Source organism: Symphalangus syndactylus, chromosome 9 (assembly GCF_028878055.3).
Source record: "Symphalangus syndactylus isolate Jambi chromosome 9, NHGRI_mSymSyn1-v2.1_pri, whole genome shotgun sequence".
NCBI classification, from domain to species: domain Eukaryota; kingdom Metazoa; phylum Chordata; class Mammalia; order Primates; family Hylobatidae; genus Symphalangus; species Symphalangus syndactylus.
In genome coordinates, this window is record NC_072431.2 from 48,945,873 (window position 1) to 48,966,746 (window position 20,874).

At 38.2% G+C, this 20,874-nt stretch overlaps 1 protein-coding gene across 10 annotated transcripts in view; it reads right to left on the reverse strand.

The window, feature by feature from the left end:
• Window positions 1-20,874, reverse strand: part of FMNL2 (formin like 2) — a 323,185-nt gene that overhangs the window by 123,985 nt on the left and 178,326 nt on the right. For all 10 annotated transcript variants that reach the window (XR_008659997.2, XM_055292120.2, XM_055292119.2 and 7 more), the window contains exon 2: window positions 5,802-5,885. Coding sequence is in view for 9 of the 10 variants with exons in the window: in XM_055292120.2 (XP_055148095.1) it covers window positions 5,802-5,885 (84 nt within the window). In the remaining variant the exon portion in view is untranslated. The remainder of the gene's footprint in view (window positions 1-5,801; window positions 5,886-20,874) is intronic.

The following is a 20,874-nucleotide window of genomic DNA, read 5'->3' on the forward strand; positions in this document are numbered from 1 at the left end:
TTCTTCTCCCTCTGGGTGCTCAGCTCGTCTCCATTTCTCATCCTTTCTTGCAGGTCCTTGTCAACAAAGTAAGAGTACAGGTGATGCATGTCAATTCCAGGCCTGGCCCAGAGACTTCCCAGGTGTGCATCTGCATGTTCTTTCTCCCTTTGACTGGAAAGAGATGACTCCCAGGGTGAAGCGGAAGCTGTGTGTTGAAAATAGCCTCATCTGGGGCCCTGATTGTGTAGAATTTGACCCCCAGTGACCAACAATATCCAACCTGTGATGTAAATTAAAACCTTACTATGTGAATCATTACACATCTTAGTCTCCGTAGCGGACTGAATGGTGGCCCCTAAAAGATATGGCCATGTCCTAACCTCCTCCCCCAACCACCAGTGAGTATAATCATTTGTGGAAAAAAGGGTGTTTGCAGATGTCATGAAGTTAAGGATCTCAAGATGTGATCATCCCAGATTATCCATGTAGGCCCTAAATCCAATAACTGTTCTTATAAAAGACAAGAGGAGAAGGCCAGGTAAGGATGGAGGCAGAGATTGGATTTACACAGCCACAAGCCAAAGAATGCCCAGAGCCACCAGAAGGAAAGAGAGGAAAGGAAGGAATCTCCTTTAGGGCCTTGGGAGGGAACAAGGCCCAGTCGACAGCCTGATCTCAGACTTCTGGTCTCCAGGTCTGTGAGAGAACACATTTCTCTTACTGTAAGCCACCAAACGTGCAGTCATTTGTTATGGCAGCCGCAGGACGCTAAGATAGCATCTATTCCTTACCCTATCATTTGGTGCACAGAAAACTACAAAAAACCTTATACTACAGTCAGTAATTTAGTTAGTAACGTTTTAGGTAGTAATGATACTCATATTTGTTTTGAAAGTTTTTATATGATAGAAAAAGGTAAATAATTATATTACTGTTAGGAACCAAACATTTCATTGTAAAAGAAAGGTAACTATAAAATCAAAGAGATTAAGCAAATTAATGAAAATTGATTTGAAAATATTGAATTCATAATTTCTGGACCTGTATTTTCAAGGTCTAGAAACTTACACTGAGAAGCAAATTCACTCAGCAGCTATAAAAACCTTTTGCACGCACTTCCTCATCTCCAATACCACCTCCCACTAAAAAGAAAAGGGATCATTGGAGAAATGATTTATCCTGGGCCTGGGCAAAGAAGATACAAGTTAAGATACAAAGAAGATATGTTTCATACCATAAAACAAGCTCTCAAGGATTAATAGGGTCATGTGAAAAGGACACAAGAACCAGCACCAAGGGATTCCCATAGATCAAAGAAGTGATCATACGAGCCTCAAAAATAATATCACATTGATTGAAACATGATGAACCCATAAAAATTCATGAGTTCATAGTGATATTCAAAAAAGGAGACCAGAGAAAACCCACTGGTCATCTTATGAGGTATCTATTAATCCAAATTCTTACTTAAAAAAATGGCAATTGAGGGGAAAAATTCCAGGAATAATTATATTCCAGGATAAACCAAGACCCAGTTGAAAGCTCTAGTTACTAGGTTACTGTATTAATAGAAGGAAAGAGAGATTAGAAAATCATCTTTTTCCAATTTGTAATGAAACTGATTCAACAAAAGATTATCAATTGGTTTCAAACCCATTAGGTGCAAGGTTGATAGGTAACTGGACGTATATATGGTGTCAAAGTGACACCAAACAGAATTCTCTCCAGCACAAGGGGAAAACACAGTTACACAATGGGGCCATCAAGTTGTCATTGGCCAAACTTATTTAATGATGGGACAACCAGACATTATTTTTCTGTGATATTCTTGACAAAGATGTTCAATGTCAATCTGTAATGTCTTTAAGTTTAACTTCTAGTTAACAGGAAGCTCAGGAGCTAAGACACCCCTAGGAAACAGGTAAATGCAAAAAACAAAACTTCCTACAAGAGGGCTTGCCTAGTATATTCACTACATGAGCATCATAAACAAAAGTCTACTCCAGTTTAAAGTAATTTAAGGAAAACATGGCCAGATACAATATGTGACTGATCCTGTACCAGATTCTCATTTGTGCAAACTAGAAAGGAAGAACGTCTTAAGGAAAATTGAGAACAATAAACTGGACAACACGAGATATTAAGAAATTACTATTCGTTTTAATTGTGATGACCTTCTTTGAATACAAGAGAAAAATTTGAATACAAGAGACCTTATTTGAATACAAGAGAAAAATTTGAATACAAGAGAAAAAACAGTGCACACTGATTTTTTTTTAAAAAGATGAACTAGAAAACAAATACCAAACAAAAAATCTGACTAATGCACATCAAAAGAATAAATGTATAGATAGAGGGGGAAGATCGGATATCAAAATGGTAAGAGAAAACTAAGGGTCAAAAGACAAAATTTGAAAAGAATTAAACAGATCACAAAAACCTAATAATTTTAAAATAGCATTTAATCATACCACAGAATTATGGAAACATGGTAAAAATGTAACCAATTTAACACATTAAGTATAGGAAACATGTCAGTTAGCCAGAGGATAGAAGGAAGGGAGAAGAAGGAGAGGGAGAAATGGCTGTCTGCTATCCCAACAGCTGGGAGTGAGAAGCCAGAAAGGAGTGAGCATGGCTAAATGTAGAATCAAAGCCTGGAACTTGGGAAACAGGGGCTAAAAGGCAGACTGAGTCTGAAGTCTAGGAGCAAAAAGGAGGAAAAGAGGCAGGGAAAGGTTATTGCTGGCATCACCATCTTTTCCTTCAGCTTCTTCACCACTGTCTCTGCTCTTCCTATGCTTGCTCAAATGACTCTAACATAGCAGCCACCAACACCGAAGTAGGCTATAAAAATGCCACCACTGTCACTACTCATTTATTACCCCTGGTGCTCCAAGAACAAACCCTCCTTACCTGGAATGGCCCACAGGAAATAATTTATCAGGATTCTGTAGTATTTGTTTACTAGGCAGGAAAGAGCTTTAACTGGCTCACAAAAACATGAACGTTAAAAAAAAATAATAATCAACACTAAAAACCATGGAGATATATTTGCTCTTTAATTTTTTAGGAAATTTAATTCCAATGGCAAATTGGCTTAAATATTGACGCAAGTTCTCCAGTAAAAAACCTGCCTTTCTTTTTTAAAGAAATAATATTAGACCACAAGTAAAGGGTTTAAAAAATAATTATATTCTTAATGATTAAATACATGTATACGGTATGGGTCAGCTGTGTTGAAACAGACAAGAGAAAACCTCTCACAATGAGAGTAATGAGGCTTCTTAGTGCCACTGGCCTGACTCAGCTCTGGCTGAGTGGCAGCAGACGGCTTCCCCTTCCCTAGATCAGGACCCATGCCAAGCCTGGAGAGATGCAGTGTGACCTCCCTGAAACGCTTAACACAGGAAGCTGAGTCTAAGTGGCTATAATTTCCTGCAACCTCTTCACGCTCATCTTTTGTTTTGTTTTTTAATCTGCTTCACTCCATCACTTTAAACAAGTAAAGAAAGGGGAGATTTTCCATGTCTCACCCTTCCCTTGGTCCCTTCCCCCAAGGCTACTATGCAAAGCAACAGCCAGCCATCAGGAGGCAAGGTCCACTCATGCCAAATCACCACAGAAAATAACCAATCACACCCTCAGCAACAGCAAACACAGAAGGAAGCTTTTATAGCCCAGCATGGGGATGGGTCTAACAGCTTCTGGACTGGATTATATGTTGGTGGAATCTATACCCATCCACATTAGTCATCTCCAATGTCCTGAATTCTTTGACTAACCACTTCCACTTGATCATCCAGCAGAGGCACAGTTATGAATCCACAACCCGTAAGTTCTATAGGCACCCCCTAAATCACTTGAGCAGCCACACACAAAACTTTGGTGAGAAACTCTTACCTACTATAATTTTTGCTTCAATGGCTTGTTTCCAGATCCCTGGTATAACAGGCAACAAATGAAAAAGCTTGTGAGTAGAGTTTGGAAACAGATGTTCTTGTTTCACTATCTGGGTGACCTTGGCATTGGCCTAGTCGTTTAGGCTCTATGAACCTCAGTTTCATCATCTATAAAATAAGGGGCTTGGGGAACAGATAGGAAAGGTGAAGGGACGTGCACTTCACTCCACATGCTCCTCCACAAGCTTTCTTGGACAAGCATGTGTTAACTTTTTCAATAGAAAAAGTAAAGTCGGAGTGGCTTGGGCCTATAGCACAGAGAACACTTCAGTTTAGTTACCAATGCAAGAATAATCTTTGTTCACCAGTAATGCTGATATATTTATATTTATCTTGTTCAAAATTGTAATTTACAAAAGTTTACAACTTCATGTAAGTGTTTTTCAGTGAGGAAATCAGTGTGGAGGGAAAATGTGGGCAGGAATAATTAGATGAAGCCATGGATGAGGTTGGTAAAACATATGTCATTGAAGTACTGTGTAGTTGGTATAAATGGTCTCTTACAACCATTTATACCAAATTTGTGGCTCAGGCCACAGATCTGGCTCTGAGAATCTTAGCAACCAAGGAAAACAATGACCAGTTCCATGATTCACCATGTCCATATGGTAATTTTTCATGGAACTGAAACCTGAAATAATTTCTCCATAGGTCCTCACACACATAGTCATATAGTTTCTTTTGGAAATCAATTTCTTTAACATTATCTATCACTTTGTGTACCTTTCCTGTAACATGTATCCTAAATAACATATACTATATCCACATTATATGCTTAAGAAGAAGTAAAATTAATATTTGTATCCAAGAAGTAAAATTAATATTTGTATTAATATTTGCATGCACACGGCATTGTGGCCCGGGGGTGTCCTGTATGTTAGATACCAACACCACCCCACAGTCATCATTTTAAGGCTTCACAAATAAGATTTGCATTAATATTTTTAGACTAGAAATCTACAGCTGAGACTTTTTCTGACAGCATCATATAACAGCTATTCAAACCATAAAGTATGTTTGGATAACAGATAATGATATATTTGTGTATTAGTCCATTTTTGTACTGCTGATAAAGACATACCTGAGACTGGGCAATTTACAAAGGAAAGACAGTTAATGGAGAACTCCCAGTTCCATGTGGTTGGGGAAGCCTCACAATCATGGTGGAAGGTGAAAGGCATGTCTCATATGGAGGCAGACAAGAGAAAAGAGCTTGTGCAGGGAAACTCCCCCTTATGATAACCATCAGATCTCATGAGACTTACTCACTATCACGAGATATCACTGTTATCACGAGAACAGCATGGGAAAGACCTGCCCCCATAATTCAATTACCTCCCACCGGGTTCCACTCATAACATGTGGGAATTCAAGATGAGATTTGGGTGGGGACACAGCCAAACCACATCAATTTGATATAACTTTCCCTGAATCTTTTGAGGACAACTTGAAAATAAAAACAATAACGGTCACAATATTTAATATCTGGGCCCTTCAGCAGCAACAGAGGCAGCCACACAAGTTTAGAGGCACCTACTATGTGCCCAGTATTATTCTATGTACTTTACAATCAAACAAAATCAACAATAATTTCTTGGAAGCATCTCAGTCACTAATCAAATATTCCCAATTTTCTCAAGAAGTCTTTTTAATAATTAGCTTGTTCAAACTGGGATCCAAAGAAGATCCACAAAAACATATTGTTATTTCTCTGAAGTTCTCTTCTTTTTTCCTATCTCTGTTGCAGAAGCAAATATCTTGTTTTTCAATCATGATATAATTGTCATACCATCAAATTCACACTGGATCTCTTCTTTCCTTACTTTTTTCATAAAAGAGAGTGTAACTGTTTCTTACCTGATCACAAATCAGTTCCCATTTTTTCTCATTGTCATACTGCCGCAGTAACCTGGCTTTGTCAGGAGGTAGGTTCATAGCATTCTGTTAAAAAAAAAAAAAGAGAGAGAAAAGATGTCACATTCCACAGCAGGCTTCCAAATTGGTAACTTGCAGGCAGACCAAATAATACCACTATGGTTTTTCCATGACTTTCTCTCAATTCCTAATATCTGATTAAACCAAAACACCCACAGAAGTCACTTAAACATCAAATCGGTTAGATGAGAGGCAGGAAACTCTGAAGTTCTATGGTGGGACACATGAGATGATCTGCTTTGAACAAATAGACTTGCATTTTAGCAAAGGTGATGCCTTGTCGCTTTGGCAGACTCCCTTTCTACTCAACAAAAAGGTCACAAGGTATCCAATTTCTTTGTAAAGCACTGTAGCCCCACCAGACACAAAACAGAAAACACCAAAAGAGAACTCAATGACCAGAACCACTGATAGATTCAAATTATACTCACTCTGATAAACAACTATGAGGAAAAGAACAGATTAAAAAAACAAGACAATGATGCAACTATTTTTTGTCCCCTCTGTGCGATGACAGTATTCCTTGAGGACATATGTTAACATTTATGTCAACATTAATAACCACAATTCTTAGTTTAGCTATATTGGTTTATGAAGGTGAGTTTGCAGTAGGAAATTAATCATGAGCCAAATGAGATGTCCAGACATCAGCACTCATATAAACCCCCCTCTTAACACAGCACACCTTCTGTAGTGCTGGTCATGGATTTTTCCCAGGTACTTTCACATGTCATGAATCTAATGTCCCAAATGACACAATCATATACATTTTTAAGATACTAGGTTTGGATGCAAAGTGAGATCTTTGGCAAAAGACCATGGCAGAGTAAGAAAGCCTCAGAAAGAATTCAGATCTATTCTTTTGGCCTCCCCAAAGTTCTCATGTGCTAAACAACTGAGCTAAGTAGTCAATTAAAGTATTATATCTATTTATCATCCTGTCTATCCCCTGGCATCAACACTCTAAGTCATACCTATCCCTAAATAAACAATGCAGTCCCTTATCTGGGTCAATATTCAAGCAGACAAATGCAAAGGTCTTGAACTTTTAATGCTCAAGCTCCCAGCTCTCTGAAGGACTTGGCTTAGGGACAAACAACTCCCCTGGTCATGGTTATTGTCTCATGTTATAGGGTGAAACAAGTTTAATAGCGGCAAAGGTGAGTGTGCTGTCCTGACTTAATGATAGAGAATCAACCATTGATTATGATAAATTAACCCAAGCATTTTCCCTTAAACTCAATCTAACATCTAGATTTGTATGCCTTAAGTATATCTGTCACCTATTTGAGTCTAATCCATCAGATTTTACAATAATCTGTCTTTAAAATATTTATTTATTTATTTATTTATTTATTTATTTATTTATTTATTTATTTATTTTTTTGAGATGGGGTTTCACTCCTGTTGCCCAGGCTGGAGTGCAATGGCACGATCTCGGCTCACTGCAACCTCCACTTCCCAGGTTCAAGTGATTCTCCTGCCTCAGCCTCCCAAGTAGCTGGGATTACAAGAACTTGCCACCATGTCTGGCTAATTTTTGTATTCTTAATAGAGATGGGGTTTCACCATGTTGGCCAGGCTGGTCTTGAACTCCTGAGCTCAGGTGATCCGCCCGCCTCAGCCTCCCAAAGTGCTGGGATTACAGGCATGAGCCACTGTGCCTGGCCTAAAATATTCAATATTTTAATCGCCCCCCTCAAAGCTGACAATTACTTTGAAGAGCTTTGAACTTTATCAATGGCACTGCCAAAGCTTCTTAGATACAGAAACATCTAATATGGGAAAATGTTTTCATATGGCCTATCTTCATGGAATATCTCCTTGAACTACAATGGAAAAAATCTATTTGTAATTATTAGTTATTACAATTTGACAATGTTGAAAAATAACTCCTGGGATAAGGCAAAGGAGAATTTCACATGTATCGTTCTGAGGGAGTCTAATATTATTCACTGGTAAATGGTCAGTCCATCATTGCTTATTTGCACTCGAGAGAAGAGGTTTTCCTCTTAAACTGGTGTTGACCTTCATGTTAGCACCCCAAGTATAATTATGCATTAAGTAAGAACAATAAGATTACAAATTAAATGAGTTATTTTCCTCTTGAGTCATTAATCTCGGGATATAAAGGGAATAAGAAAAAGAATGCCTGAACTCCTCCAAGGTGCCAAGCACTCCATTCAGCACTTTGCATATGTAATCTCAGTTAATACCCATAATAAGCATGTGGGATAGATATAATCTTCTCCATTTAATATAGGGAAATAGACCTGGGAGAATTTGGTTAACTTGCTCAAGGTTGCACAGCTTTACAGGAACAAAGACAGGACCTAAACGTAGCCTGTTAGGCTCCCAAGGAGGAACTCTGAAGATGCCACCAAGCTTTTTTTGCAGGAGAGCAAAATGGCAATAGCTTCTGACCTTCTATTAGTACTCTACTAGACATTTCTGTGGAAGCACTTGGCAAACATCGCCACAGGAATTACACGCAGGCTCTGTCGTTTTCTGCAAAGAGAAAGGCAAGATGCCCCTTCCAGACTAACTCTTATTTTGATTAAATAGTCTTTCATTCAACAAATGTTTATGGAGCACTGCCCCTGTACAAGCCGTGTGCAACATGCTGGGTGGCATGGTGGGAATCCAAACAGACGCGGTCCCCAGAGAGCACTGTGTTATGGTGGGGAGACACATATGAAACAAACAAAGCTTTTTAAACTCTGGTAAGGCTTGAGAAAGGTTATCAGAGGGTAGTCTTAGATTAGACAGTCTGGAAAAACCTCTCAGGAAAAAGTAACAAATGAGTCCCAATAAATGAGAAGGATTGGCCAGGCAGAGGGCAGACGAAAGCACACTGGGCACAGTGAACAAGGGAAGCCTCAAAGGCAGGAATTAGCTCTCCAAATTTAAGGAGCTAAAAAAAGTCAGAACAGCCAGAGAGAAAGTAAAAGAGAAGGAATGCGAAAAAGATGAAGTTGGAAATGTGAGTCAAAGCCATATCATGCCTAGACATGCAGGCCAGGGTCAATATATTTTATTGTATCTAAAGTGCCACAGGAAGCCATTAAAGGCTTTTAAGCAAATAAATAACATAATGAAGTTGTTTTTCAAAGATAACAATAAGTGCTATGCAGAGAACAGACTAGAAACAGCAAAAGCAGGGAGCCAGTAGGAGGCCAGGACTAAGCAGTTCAAGTGAATGATGGCAGCTTAGATAGGGTCGATGGCACTTTGAATGAAGAAAGGTGGACAAATGTCAGAAATATTAAGTGAAACTGACTGGTTAGACTTAAGGGCTGGGGAGGATTTGTACCTTGTTTCTAGCTTGAGTCACTAAGTGAATGGGGGTACAGTTAATAAGAGGGGCACATAACAAAAGGCAAAATAAATCTGGGGGAGTTGGTGAAGAATAAGATTTATAAATGACCCTGTTTAGGTCTGAGATAGCTATGAGATAACCAAGAGAACACTCAAGCGGGCAGGTAGATACATGATTCTGGAGGTCAAAAGAAAGGTCTGAATCTCTGAACAAGAAGAGACTTAAGAAGTCTTTTTGAGCATGATTAGTTATTGTCAGAAGTAGCAGTGCAACATCAATACATCCAAACTAAAGCTCCACTGGGTAATCATTCACCAAGCATCTAAAATAACCCCTTCCATGAGCCAAGCCTCTGAGCTACTCAGACATACATTATACAGCTTAATGATTCCATAACCACCATAAGGAAGCAGTTCTATTTAAAATCAGAGACTCTACAGAGGTCTGGTTAAAGTTCAGGGATATTGTGATTAGCTGGTAATAACTGCTTTTAAACTTCTTTCGAGTGAACTCATTCCTCTTGTGCTGTACAGGGCAAGACTCTGGAGTCCACGCTAAATGTTTGAGCAGGTAATTCATGAGTCCAAGTTACTGTGTGAGGAAAATATTGGCTCTATCTCCAGGTCCCTTTGCTGCCTTTATAAAAATGGACTGCTCATCTATTTGGCTGAAAATATCAATCAATTTCCAAGTTTTCCTAACATGGTGACAACCCTGCCTCACCCACACTTAGTGGTATCTGTGACATAGGGCTCTCCTTTCATTCTTTTCATCCATTGTTCCATCCAACATATTTCCTGTGCTTTGACCATATAACAGAATGTCCACACTGTAGGCATCTGAGACAACTTAATCATGAAGTAACTGCCTGCAAGTATCGCCAAAGGTCGATGGAAGACGTATGATATTTGAATTGAAAAGTTCAGTGGATGTTAATTATCATTTTTCTAGATTGTACAAGTTCCTAGCTAAAATAAATTAGATCATCCAAGAGTATTATTTCTGTAAAAAATGTTCCTTTCTTTCCACTCTCAACCTGGCAAACTTAAGAATCAATTCAAATGTCATTTATCATTAGAACCTTCCCCCAACTACTCCAGGAAGACATACCCTCTCACTGGGCTCTAACAGCACCGTTTACGTGTCTCTAATATAACACCTAGTACACTGTACCCTAACAATCTGTTTGCTTACCTAAATTTCCCACTGGACTGAGTGCTTCAAGAACAATTTTTGTTGTTCTTCTTAATCACCAACATATGGCACAGTATGGAAAACAGTAGGCATTAAACGGGTTGTTGAATACTGAAGAGCAAACAAACTCAGCCCTACTGCCCAGCCTGCAAATATTATTAATGAATTAGGATTTATACTTTAGCTATTAACAATGTCTACACACTGAACGGTATTTCGGTTTCTTGTAAAACATCATTCCATGATAATATGTGTTGTTTATTATTTTCCAAAAAAAAAAATTCTTGGGGGAAAAAAAATCTTCAATTCTAGCAACATTTTCCTGAAAAGAAAAATGAGCGTCTTCTGCCACATATAATAAACCATGAATCTGAACTTTGTTTTGGTGCCAGTTAATTCAGATTGGTATCTATTCCAAGTGATAGTTACATGTGTGGTCTCCACTTTGGTTTTATCCGTAATTGTACAATCTTAATTTGTTTTTAAATGTGTTTTCCATCTCAGAACCTTTTGAAAATAGAAATTGTAACTACAAAATAAAGAAAAATAGAATATCCCAAAACTCCTGAGTACTTTATAAAGAAAGTAATTATGGTGAAGAAGAATCTATGGTAGCCTATACGTCTCAAGTTACACCCACAGATTATCATACACAACACAGAACAGAATGATGGTGCCCAAATCATTCAAAACCAAATAGATCTATGTAGTAGCAAAACAGAGTTTTCTGATATCGGCTCCTGACCTGGTTTCATGGTAATAATGGAAACTTGTAAAATCCTTCTTTTACCCAAATATCCTCAAGACTCATACTTAGAAACCCACAGTGATATGGAGACATACGGGAGGGAAAGTGAACAGTATGAAACACACCTTATGTAATATATCTCTGCCTTATAATCTCTAAATTAAAACTCACAAGCATTCAGTTACCAGATTTTATAACAGGAACTCTTCTACTATATAACCACTTGCTTAGAGAGAAAACATGGACTTTGCAAGTAGTGCTTCTTATGGAAGCAGGGAAAATCACGCCACAAAATAAATGGCTTAGACAATCTTTTAGAGCTCTTAAACAATAGAGATACAAAAGTTTACAGGAACTCAAAAGAAGGAGTCATTACTTTAAAAAAGAAATTTTCAGTGATTGTAGAAAACATGTATTATAAAATTTACCCTCATAACCATTTTTAAGTTTATACTTTAAGTAGTGTTTATAACTACATTAATATTTTGGTGCAACAGATCTCTAGAACTTTTCCATTTTGCAAAACCAACTCTGTACCCATCAAACAACAACTCCCTATGTCCCCTTCCCCAGAGACATTACTTGTTGCTACAAAAAAAGAAATGGGATGGATTGCAACTGGATGGCTGGGCAGCACAATGAATTCTAATGAGGCAGTGTGAGCAAGGATTTACTAATTTATTAGTTTTACTAGTTGGGCTCTGGAATTAGACTAGCTAGATTCTAATCCCGACTCTACTAATAACTGGTGATCTTAAACCACACTATTTGAATCCTAAAGCAAATGAAATTATTAAACACCCCACAGTCGAAAAAGCCAGTAAATGTAATTCAAAATTGAAGATCAGAATCGAAATCAAGGGTCAAAAACAACAAGATGTACCATTTATTGACGGACTGATATGTCTCAGGCACTTAGGCTCTTTGCATGCATTATCCAATTTAGTCTGTCTTATAATCCTGACGAGTAGGTATTATCTTTTCCATTTAACAGAGAAGGAAATCAGAGGACAAGGAGGTTAAGTAATTCCTCCATGCATGAGGTAGGTGGCAAAGCCAGGACTCAGAATAGAGGTCTGTATGATCATCCCCCTTCCATGACACTTAAATTACAATGTTTCTAAAATATGACTTGTCTGAACTAAGCAATCCTACAATTCCACTTAAATAACCAGACACAGTCATTAGCATGAAAAGTGAAGGTGGAAATGCATGATATTAATATTTTCATATAAGATACTGGCATTTTAATTGAAGTATTCTAAGATGTTGAAAAATATAAACGAGAACCAAAAAACTGACTGGGCTGAATATAGATAGCAAGGTACAGTGTCAAATCAATATATACTTAATAAACTCTGTCAAATAACAAATCAAGGTGAGAATACAAATACATGGTAAACTCAGTCTTTGATGAGGCATCAATGAAGCAGAAGGAAAGAAGATGAATATACAAATATAAAACGGAGCATGTCAAATAATATGACAGAAGCTCAGAGAAGAAGCCATGACTTTTTTTTATGGAAAGTAGAAAATACTATGCATTGAGCCTGGATGTGTGGGGAGGATGGTAAAGAATGGCATTAAATGACACAATATGGTTTCTAATGTTTGGGCTTTGGAGATAGGCCACCTGGGCTGCAATCATGACTCTACCACTCATTTAGAGTGTCATCTCAGCTAAGTTATTTAAACTAAATCTCAGCTTCCTCACTTGTGACATGGAAATGATCACCGTGGTAGTGATGAGCATCATGATAGTCATGAGGATGGTGGTAATGTTACTACCTGCATCATAGAGTTTGGGCAAAATTAAATTGGATAATGCATGTACAGTAGCCTCACCCACATCTATGATTTTCCTTTCTGTTATTTCACTATTTCAGTTCCCTGAGTTCAACCATGGCCCCAAAATAGGTTCGTGGAGAACAATAAGATATTTTGTGAGAGAGAGAGAGAACACATTCACATAAACTTTTATTATAGTATATTGTTATAACAGTTCTATTTTATGACTTATTGCTAATTTCTCACTGTGCCCAATTTATAAATTAAACTTTATCATAGGTATGTATATGTAGGAAAAACAATAGTATATTAGGTTCAGTACTATATAAGGTTTCAGATATCCACTGAGGGTCTTGACAAGTATCCCCCACGGATACGGGAGGATTACTATAAAATAGTACAAAAAAGTAAGTACACGGAAAGTAGTCAGTATGTTAAATGATATTATTCATATTATTCTCATTATTTTAGGTAAAAGGAAAGATACGAACAAAGGCATGAACACAGGAGAAGGCAAAGAGCTGTGCATCACACAGAATAAACCAGGAGGTAAGGAGCGGGTGGTATGAGACCAAGTTCACGTGGACATCAAACCAGATAATTTCAAACTTACTCTATGGCAGTAAGAAGTCATCAGCCAAAGAAATACCTAGGCAAAGTAAGTCTTTAAGGGGTCTTCAAATCAAACGAGGTAAATGATTTCTCCTGCTCTGTTAACTCTTGCTACATTGACATTTTTCTTATACTATTATTGGGACATCAAGTTAAGTCACTTGGAACTGAGTAATGTACCAATTCTCCTGAGTTCACTTGAAAATTGCAACAGCTGAGGGCCTTAGCAGGCTGGCTGCAAATTCAGCACATGGCCTGCCCATCCATTCCCCTCACCTAAAATCCATTTCCTTCCATGACCTATATTCATGGTCCAAAAAACTACCTGGCATCCTAAATTTTATTATCTTCCTAGCCTAGAGGATGCTGCTAAAATCTATTCAGCTTCTTTCCTGGCACAGGTCTCAGGCAGGCAGCCAAACAGTTCCCCAAAGTGAATCACCAGTCAGTCATTTTTCATTGTCACTGTTATTTTTATTGAATCATTGAGGGTACTAATATCACCACCGTAGCCAGTGAAGCTCACAAAGGGAGAAATTAGGCTCTCCCTAATCTAGTAACATCTTGGAAATAAAAGCTGACTAGAAAGCTGTCCTTTCTGGGGAACCTGTGGTAATGAGACATACCTCTAATCTCTCAGTCACAGTCTTAGGTACAGTCTATTTTCTTAGAAGGCTTGCTTTCTTATGACTCCTCCATAACTTTTGTATAATCAAAAAGTACAGAGCTAGAAGAGAAGCCTGTGATACATTCATTCTGTTCTGTCTTTTATAGGTGACCAAACAGACTAAAAAGGTGAAAGCATTTGTCCGAGTTCATAGAACTGGTTATCACCAATGGTAAAGCAAAGACTTCAGGCTCTGGGGACAGGAAGAGATGCTGGTCAAGTTTCAGTTAGGCAGGATGAATAAACTCTGAAGATCTAATGTACAGTATGGTGACTCTAGTTAACAATACCGTATTGTATAGTTAACATTCGCGAAGAGGGTAAATCTTAAGTCCTCACCACACACACTAAAAAAGGAGGAAATGGTAACCTTGAGAGATGATGGATATATTAATTAGTCTGACTGCCGTGATCATGTCTCCATGTGGTTATCATTTCTCTGTGGTGTTCACACAACGATGAAATTGCCTAATGATTTATTTCTCAGAACCTGTCTCCATTGTTAAGCAACACAAAACTGTATATCAATACATCAGGTTATGCAGTTTAATATATACCATTTTTATGTATCCATTATATCTCAATAAAGCTGTTAAAGAGAACTCAGCCAACATGTCTGCTATTATTTCTCTTTTATCATGAAAGAAGGATCACTTACATCTGTTACGGGGTGTTTGTGCACATGTGTGAATACACATACATAAATTTGAGAAGATCAAATCAGATAACGCATGTAAAGTAGTTGGCACACTTGAAATTTGCTACTTTAATGAACCTCCATCTTTTCCTGACTATAGTTTTCTTATACCAGAAGTGCCAGCACTTGCCACTGTCTTCATTCCTCCTTGATTTTGGGCTCCATCCACGTAAAACAACCCATTTTGTTAATTTATGAACCTCTAGAAAATCATCCATTTTTTAAACCAGTAAACACAACCTAACAGACAAAAATGAATTCCCCAAATCTCATGTGAATTATCTACTGTTTTAAAGTAGTCACACTGCTGCCATCCTTTTTAAATGGAAACAAACAGGAGTTCATTAAAAAAGGAGTTCATTATGTACATATTTATGTTTATAGTATTTATTTAATTGCAAGCCCAGATTATCATCAATACAGACCAAGCTAGGTGGGAGAGCCAATCTTGTCCACAGGACAAAAGGGTGCAGCTATAGCAGTGAAGGACAAGCTCTCCCGCAGCCCATCTTCTTACTACGCCCCATATCATTGGCTTAGTGATTCAACATCTAATAGATGTGAAAACCACACATCCCTCCTCTGGCCAAAGTGCCAGCCCCTGAAATACAGATTCCTATTACATTGAAACACAAAGAGAATAATGGAAAGAATCACTCATGCAATTTTTTTCAAACTTCATGTCTGATTTTCATTACAGGTCTGCTGTCTGATTCCTCGACATGTTCTGGATTTCAAACAACTCTTCACCTACTGTCTTCTAACTGCTGTGCCAGGAGCTGTGTCTGCATCCACACATTTGTGTGCTGAATGAGGGAGATACACAAGAGGCCACACTTGAGTTGCTAGAAAACTCCTTCGTGGGCAATCATTAGACAACATGAGGCCAAATATATTAAGGTACTAGGCTTGCTGGCACAGACCAAAATGCATCAAAATCCAGAGAAAGTGTTCTTATTCTGCTGTTGAATGTCAACTTTCTATGTGATAAGATCTGAAGAGTAAACTCAATTTGATAACTGAAGATACCAAACTCAAATTGTAACATATTAGATATCAAGATTCTACCACAAGAAAGCCATGAGACTGCAGTCTGTATCACCTGCTGATCTGAAGCGGTATATAATTTCACCTGTCCCACTGCCCTGAAACCCTGGCCTCACTCTCCCCCAGCCCTTTCCCAGCAACATATCTGTAGTTCCCTTCTCAGGACATTAAGATTATCGCTAGTCTCCCTCTCCTCTTTCACAGCAGTCACTCTGGAAATGATTACTGAACCTGGATTCCATACTCAAGCTTGGCCCAGGTTACAGCCTCATACTATTCAATCTTATGATGGGGATCACCAAAGGAGGAAAAGAGTTCAAGTTTATGTTCAACTAAGGTCACATCTTCTGAAATAACAAGAGAAAGATTATGCTTTTGTCTTAAAAATGAATATTTTTGCCATAACCATGATCAAAATTATAGCCTCAAATTCATGGCTCCTCATTTGCAAACAGCTGCAACTTCAGAGGTAGACTTGCTGTCATAGGCAGAATAATGGCCCCCAAAGATTTCCTCATCTCTATCCCAGGAACCTGTGAATATTCCTTATATATTAAAAAGTGATTTGCAAATATGATTAAGAACCTTGTGATGGGAAGATTATCCTGGATTACCTTGGTGGGAACCAGTATAATCACAGGGTCCTTAAAAGTGAAAGAGTAATTTTAAAAGGTGGGGATGGAATAAGTGTTGGCAGGGATTTGGAAAAACTGGTACCCTTGTTTATTGTTATTGGGAATATAAAATGGTACACCTACTATGGAAATCAGTGTGGTGGTTCCTCAAAATGTTGACCATACACTTAACAGAGGACCCCGCATTTCTGCAACGAGGTATATATATAAAGGAATTAAAAACAGAGACTCACATACCTGAAGTTACGATATCCTAAGATTAAATTACCAAGAAAATTAAAAATGAAACTATCAACTCATGAAGGAGCCATGTTCTGAAGTAAAGCTCTGTACTATCCAAACACACAGTAACACTGAGACAACTTTAAGGTTTCACTACAACACGTGTTTATCAGTCTTGATGGTCTCGTTTCCAGAAACCCACAGTGTCTCTCCAGACAAGCCCAGCCAAGATAGGCAGGAAAGCTGGAAAGTCTTGCGTGGCAGGCCTTCTGGTGTATGACAAGTGGATTAATTGTTCTGCTCTTAGTTTTCTCCTCCTTTGCACTCCTTTAGCCTGCCACTTAGCTTTTGGCTCTTACCCCTCCTGGTAGTGGAAAAGACCATGAAGTAAATGTTTGCATCTGTGTGTACAACATCCTGGTATTAAAGTAACACTTTAATGTTGCTGGCAGTTTTATGGTCAATACCAACAATCAACAAGTTAATTCATACATAATGTCTAAGGGAACACTTTCATAATTTTTTAAACTGCTAAACTCCTTAAGATGTCATAAAAATAGAAGAATTCCCAAAACAACTGACATTAAGAGCAACTCAACAACATCAAGATCTTTTTGAGGTGACCACCAATCACATTCTATTTTACTGATTTCTCTTTCTATCCTCACAAAATTCCAAGTCCCTGGAAGGAAAAAGAATTTGTTAGTCCTCTTTACAGCCACAGTACCCCAATAAAGTATCTTATATTCAGATGGTGCATAATTATTGTCTAACAGAATTCTGCTCAGCCACACAAGCTGCATTTCAATAAAGAAAAGGCATTCTGCTCCAAGATCTTTAATCTCCTTTTAAACAAATAAGTAATTAGGACCAGAAAAGCAAGCGTGAAATTTAGTCATTATCTATTTGTATGTGGTTGTTAAATATTATACAAATACTAGCAGAGTTTACTTCAACTCTGTAAAGTTAAAAATATATATTTAAAAGCTCCAGATAGGCCGAGCATCATGGTTCATGCCTGTAATCCCAGTACTTTGGAAGGCTAAGGTAGGAGGATCATTTGAGCCCAGGAGTTGGAGACCAACCTGGGCAACATAGTGAGATCCCATCTCTACAAAGAGAAACTTTTTTAATTAGCCAGGTGTGGCTGCATGTGCTTACAGTCCCAACTACTCAGGAGGCTGGGGCAGGAGGATCACTTGGGCCATGAGCTCGAGGCTGCATTGACCCATGATTGTGCCACTGCACTCCAGCCTGGGCAACAGAGGAAGACCCTCTCTTAAAAAAAAAAAAAAGAGGTCCAGAGTACAGATATACCTTCTCTTATACTCCAGGCCTGGACCTGACCTGTCTCTCCTACCATCCCACTCACCTTCTCTCCATCAAACCTACATCTCAACCCAAGACCTGAGTCTTCTATATACCATGTTTGGGGTCAACTTTTCTTTGTATTATCTCTAATAGCACTTGTTCAAGGGACCAAATGTGACCATATCAGTTGCCATTTCACATGTGTACACTTTTTATCCAATGAGAAGGAAAGTTCTCTGGCATATTTTTATGCCTTCTATAATACTCAGAACATGGACAGATACACAATACACATTTAGCAGTTATGAGTTGAGCAAAATAAATCCTATAATAAAATTAATTCTGATGTGTGGTACATGGAAATTTAGAATTTATACATGCAATGCACAACAACTATGACATTAAATAATAGATTATTAAATATGGCTGAGATAAATCATATTATAAACAGGTACCCTTAGATACCTCAGTAAGAAGTACCTCTTTCTTGTTGGGGCATAAGGTTTTCAATGTTTGTCTATCTGGAGATAAAAAGGTTCATGTGAAATAAAATCCATGTCATTTGAGTTATGCCTGGTTTTATATTCTCACACCACAGTGGTACATTCTAGGTGTAAAGTGCTACCCAAGTGTATGGTCTCGTTTCAGCCTAAAACAAGGAAGCATGGTGACATTTGCACTGCATGCACCAAGCAAGGCAATAAGAAGAAAGCATTTTCCACGGTGGGCGCACACCTACATTTACAGACAAAGAATTTCTGGGAAGCAGGCCCTATTAAATTCCTATTAAAACCGAATAGCAGCACTATTCCCTTTTAAGTGCTGGACTTGGTTGTGGGCAAGAAAAAGGAAAAAGAAAGCATGCATGCAAGACAGAGATGAAAATGGGCAGGGGGTGGCAAGATGCAGAAATCTGACTGTATTGACCCTCTTCGCGTCTCAGCTGGGTAAACCACAACAGTAGGCCTGAGGGACACGACCCTGGCTGCCGAACTCAGTACACCCACTCAATATGTTCTGGATGTAAACACTTTTCTCTTTCCTACAAAGCAGTGTTATGCTTCTCGAAGAGAGCTACAAGGATTTGGAAGAATGCCAAAATACCACATTGACCATTCAATCTTTGCATTCTTACATTCTATAACAACTCCACCCCCGTCACTCAAGAGATGAGCCATAGCTAACTCACATGAGCCAATCTATCCTTCTGCAAATTACACCTCAAGTCCTAAGGAGCCCAGGGCTAATGCAACACACTTCATCCAGTACCTAATGTTGCTTCCCACCCAAAGTGTTTGCCAACTTGAAGCATACCTCTGATTTAGATCTGTCTTCTTCCAGAGGGAAATGCAACTCCAAGTGCAAAGGAATCCCTGTTTGATTATTAGGTTTTAAAGAGAAGTGACAGGATCAAGAGATTCCTAATTTTCAACTTGAGAAACTACTTAGCACTTTCTCACCTTCCTAAACAAGCCTTTAAAATCTGATCCTCCACACACCGTCCTATCTCGGGGGTCTGTCGTTTCAGCGTTGCTGCAGTGTTCCATCCCAGTCAGCTGCCCACTGACAAATAGGTCCATTCATTCTCTCTCTCTTCTATACATATATTTATAAATGATAAGCACAATATATTCTCTGTTATTGCACATGGTTGGGCAACAGGCACACTGTTTAATAGAGAGGTGCCACACATACCATGCATGATTTCTAAGTGAATACAATTTATCAAATTAACACAAAAGCCATACATATTATCGTAACTTAATCTTTCTTTAATGACTGTGAAATAACTCCAGAATTTTAGAAAACGTCTTCTGGTCATCACGATAAATTACAATTACAATCTTTGGAATTACTCATACCTGGGTTCAAATTCCAATTACCAGCTGTTCACTCTGGCAAGTAACTAAATTTCTCTGAGTCTCGGTGTTTCTATTTGAAAATGAGAACAAAAAGATCTCCCTGTTAGGACTACCATGAAACACAAAAAGTACCTCTCAAAACAGTAGTAGACACATGGATGGTAGCACAGTGTCTACAGAAGAGGCTGTAGCTGTAGACAAAGATTCTAGTCTTCAAGTAAAATTTAAAAATTTAAGTTTATATCACAGAACTGAAACTACTTGCTCGATGTTCATAGGCAAGTCACTTAATTTACTTGAACTTTAGTCTCCTCATCTGTAAAATAAGGACAGTATCTACTCCAAGCGGATTTCAGGAGGAACCTGATAGAAGAAGCTTTATATAGCAGGATTGTTATGAAAATCAAAAAGAAAATGAGAGAACACATGCAAAGTGTTTCATCAAGCTCAGTGCCTGACATAAGTGTTCAATAAATTTTAGCTATTCAGTACCAGAATATGATACAATCTAATTCAAAAAAGGGAGGAGTAAAGTGTTGGAGCATCTTAGTTTCTTTAACATATTGGATTTGAGAGCTTCTCACATACATACATAAAACTTTGTGGTGCCATAAATACAATCGATGTTTAGCTAACAGCCAAATAATGAACTAAACAGAAATGTCTAGACCTGTGGTTCTCAAATTGAGTGCCAATGCACCCTCAAGCAGTACAGTGAACTGAATGGAAGCTATGGGATTACTTCCAAAGGAAGCAACAAGACTCAAAATCAGAGACTGCACAAGCCACTAGCCTGAGGTGGTCCACAGTTTCTACCCTGAGTCACGCAACATTTCCTTTCCATAACATCTTACCTTTGCAAAACTGTTTTTTAGCAGTTGCTATGATAAAAG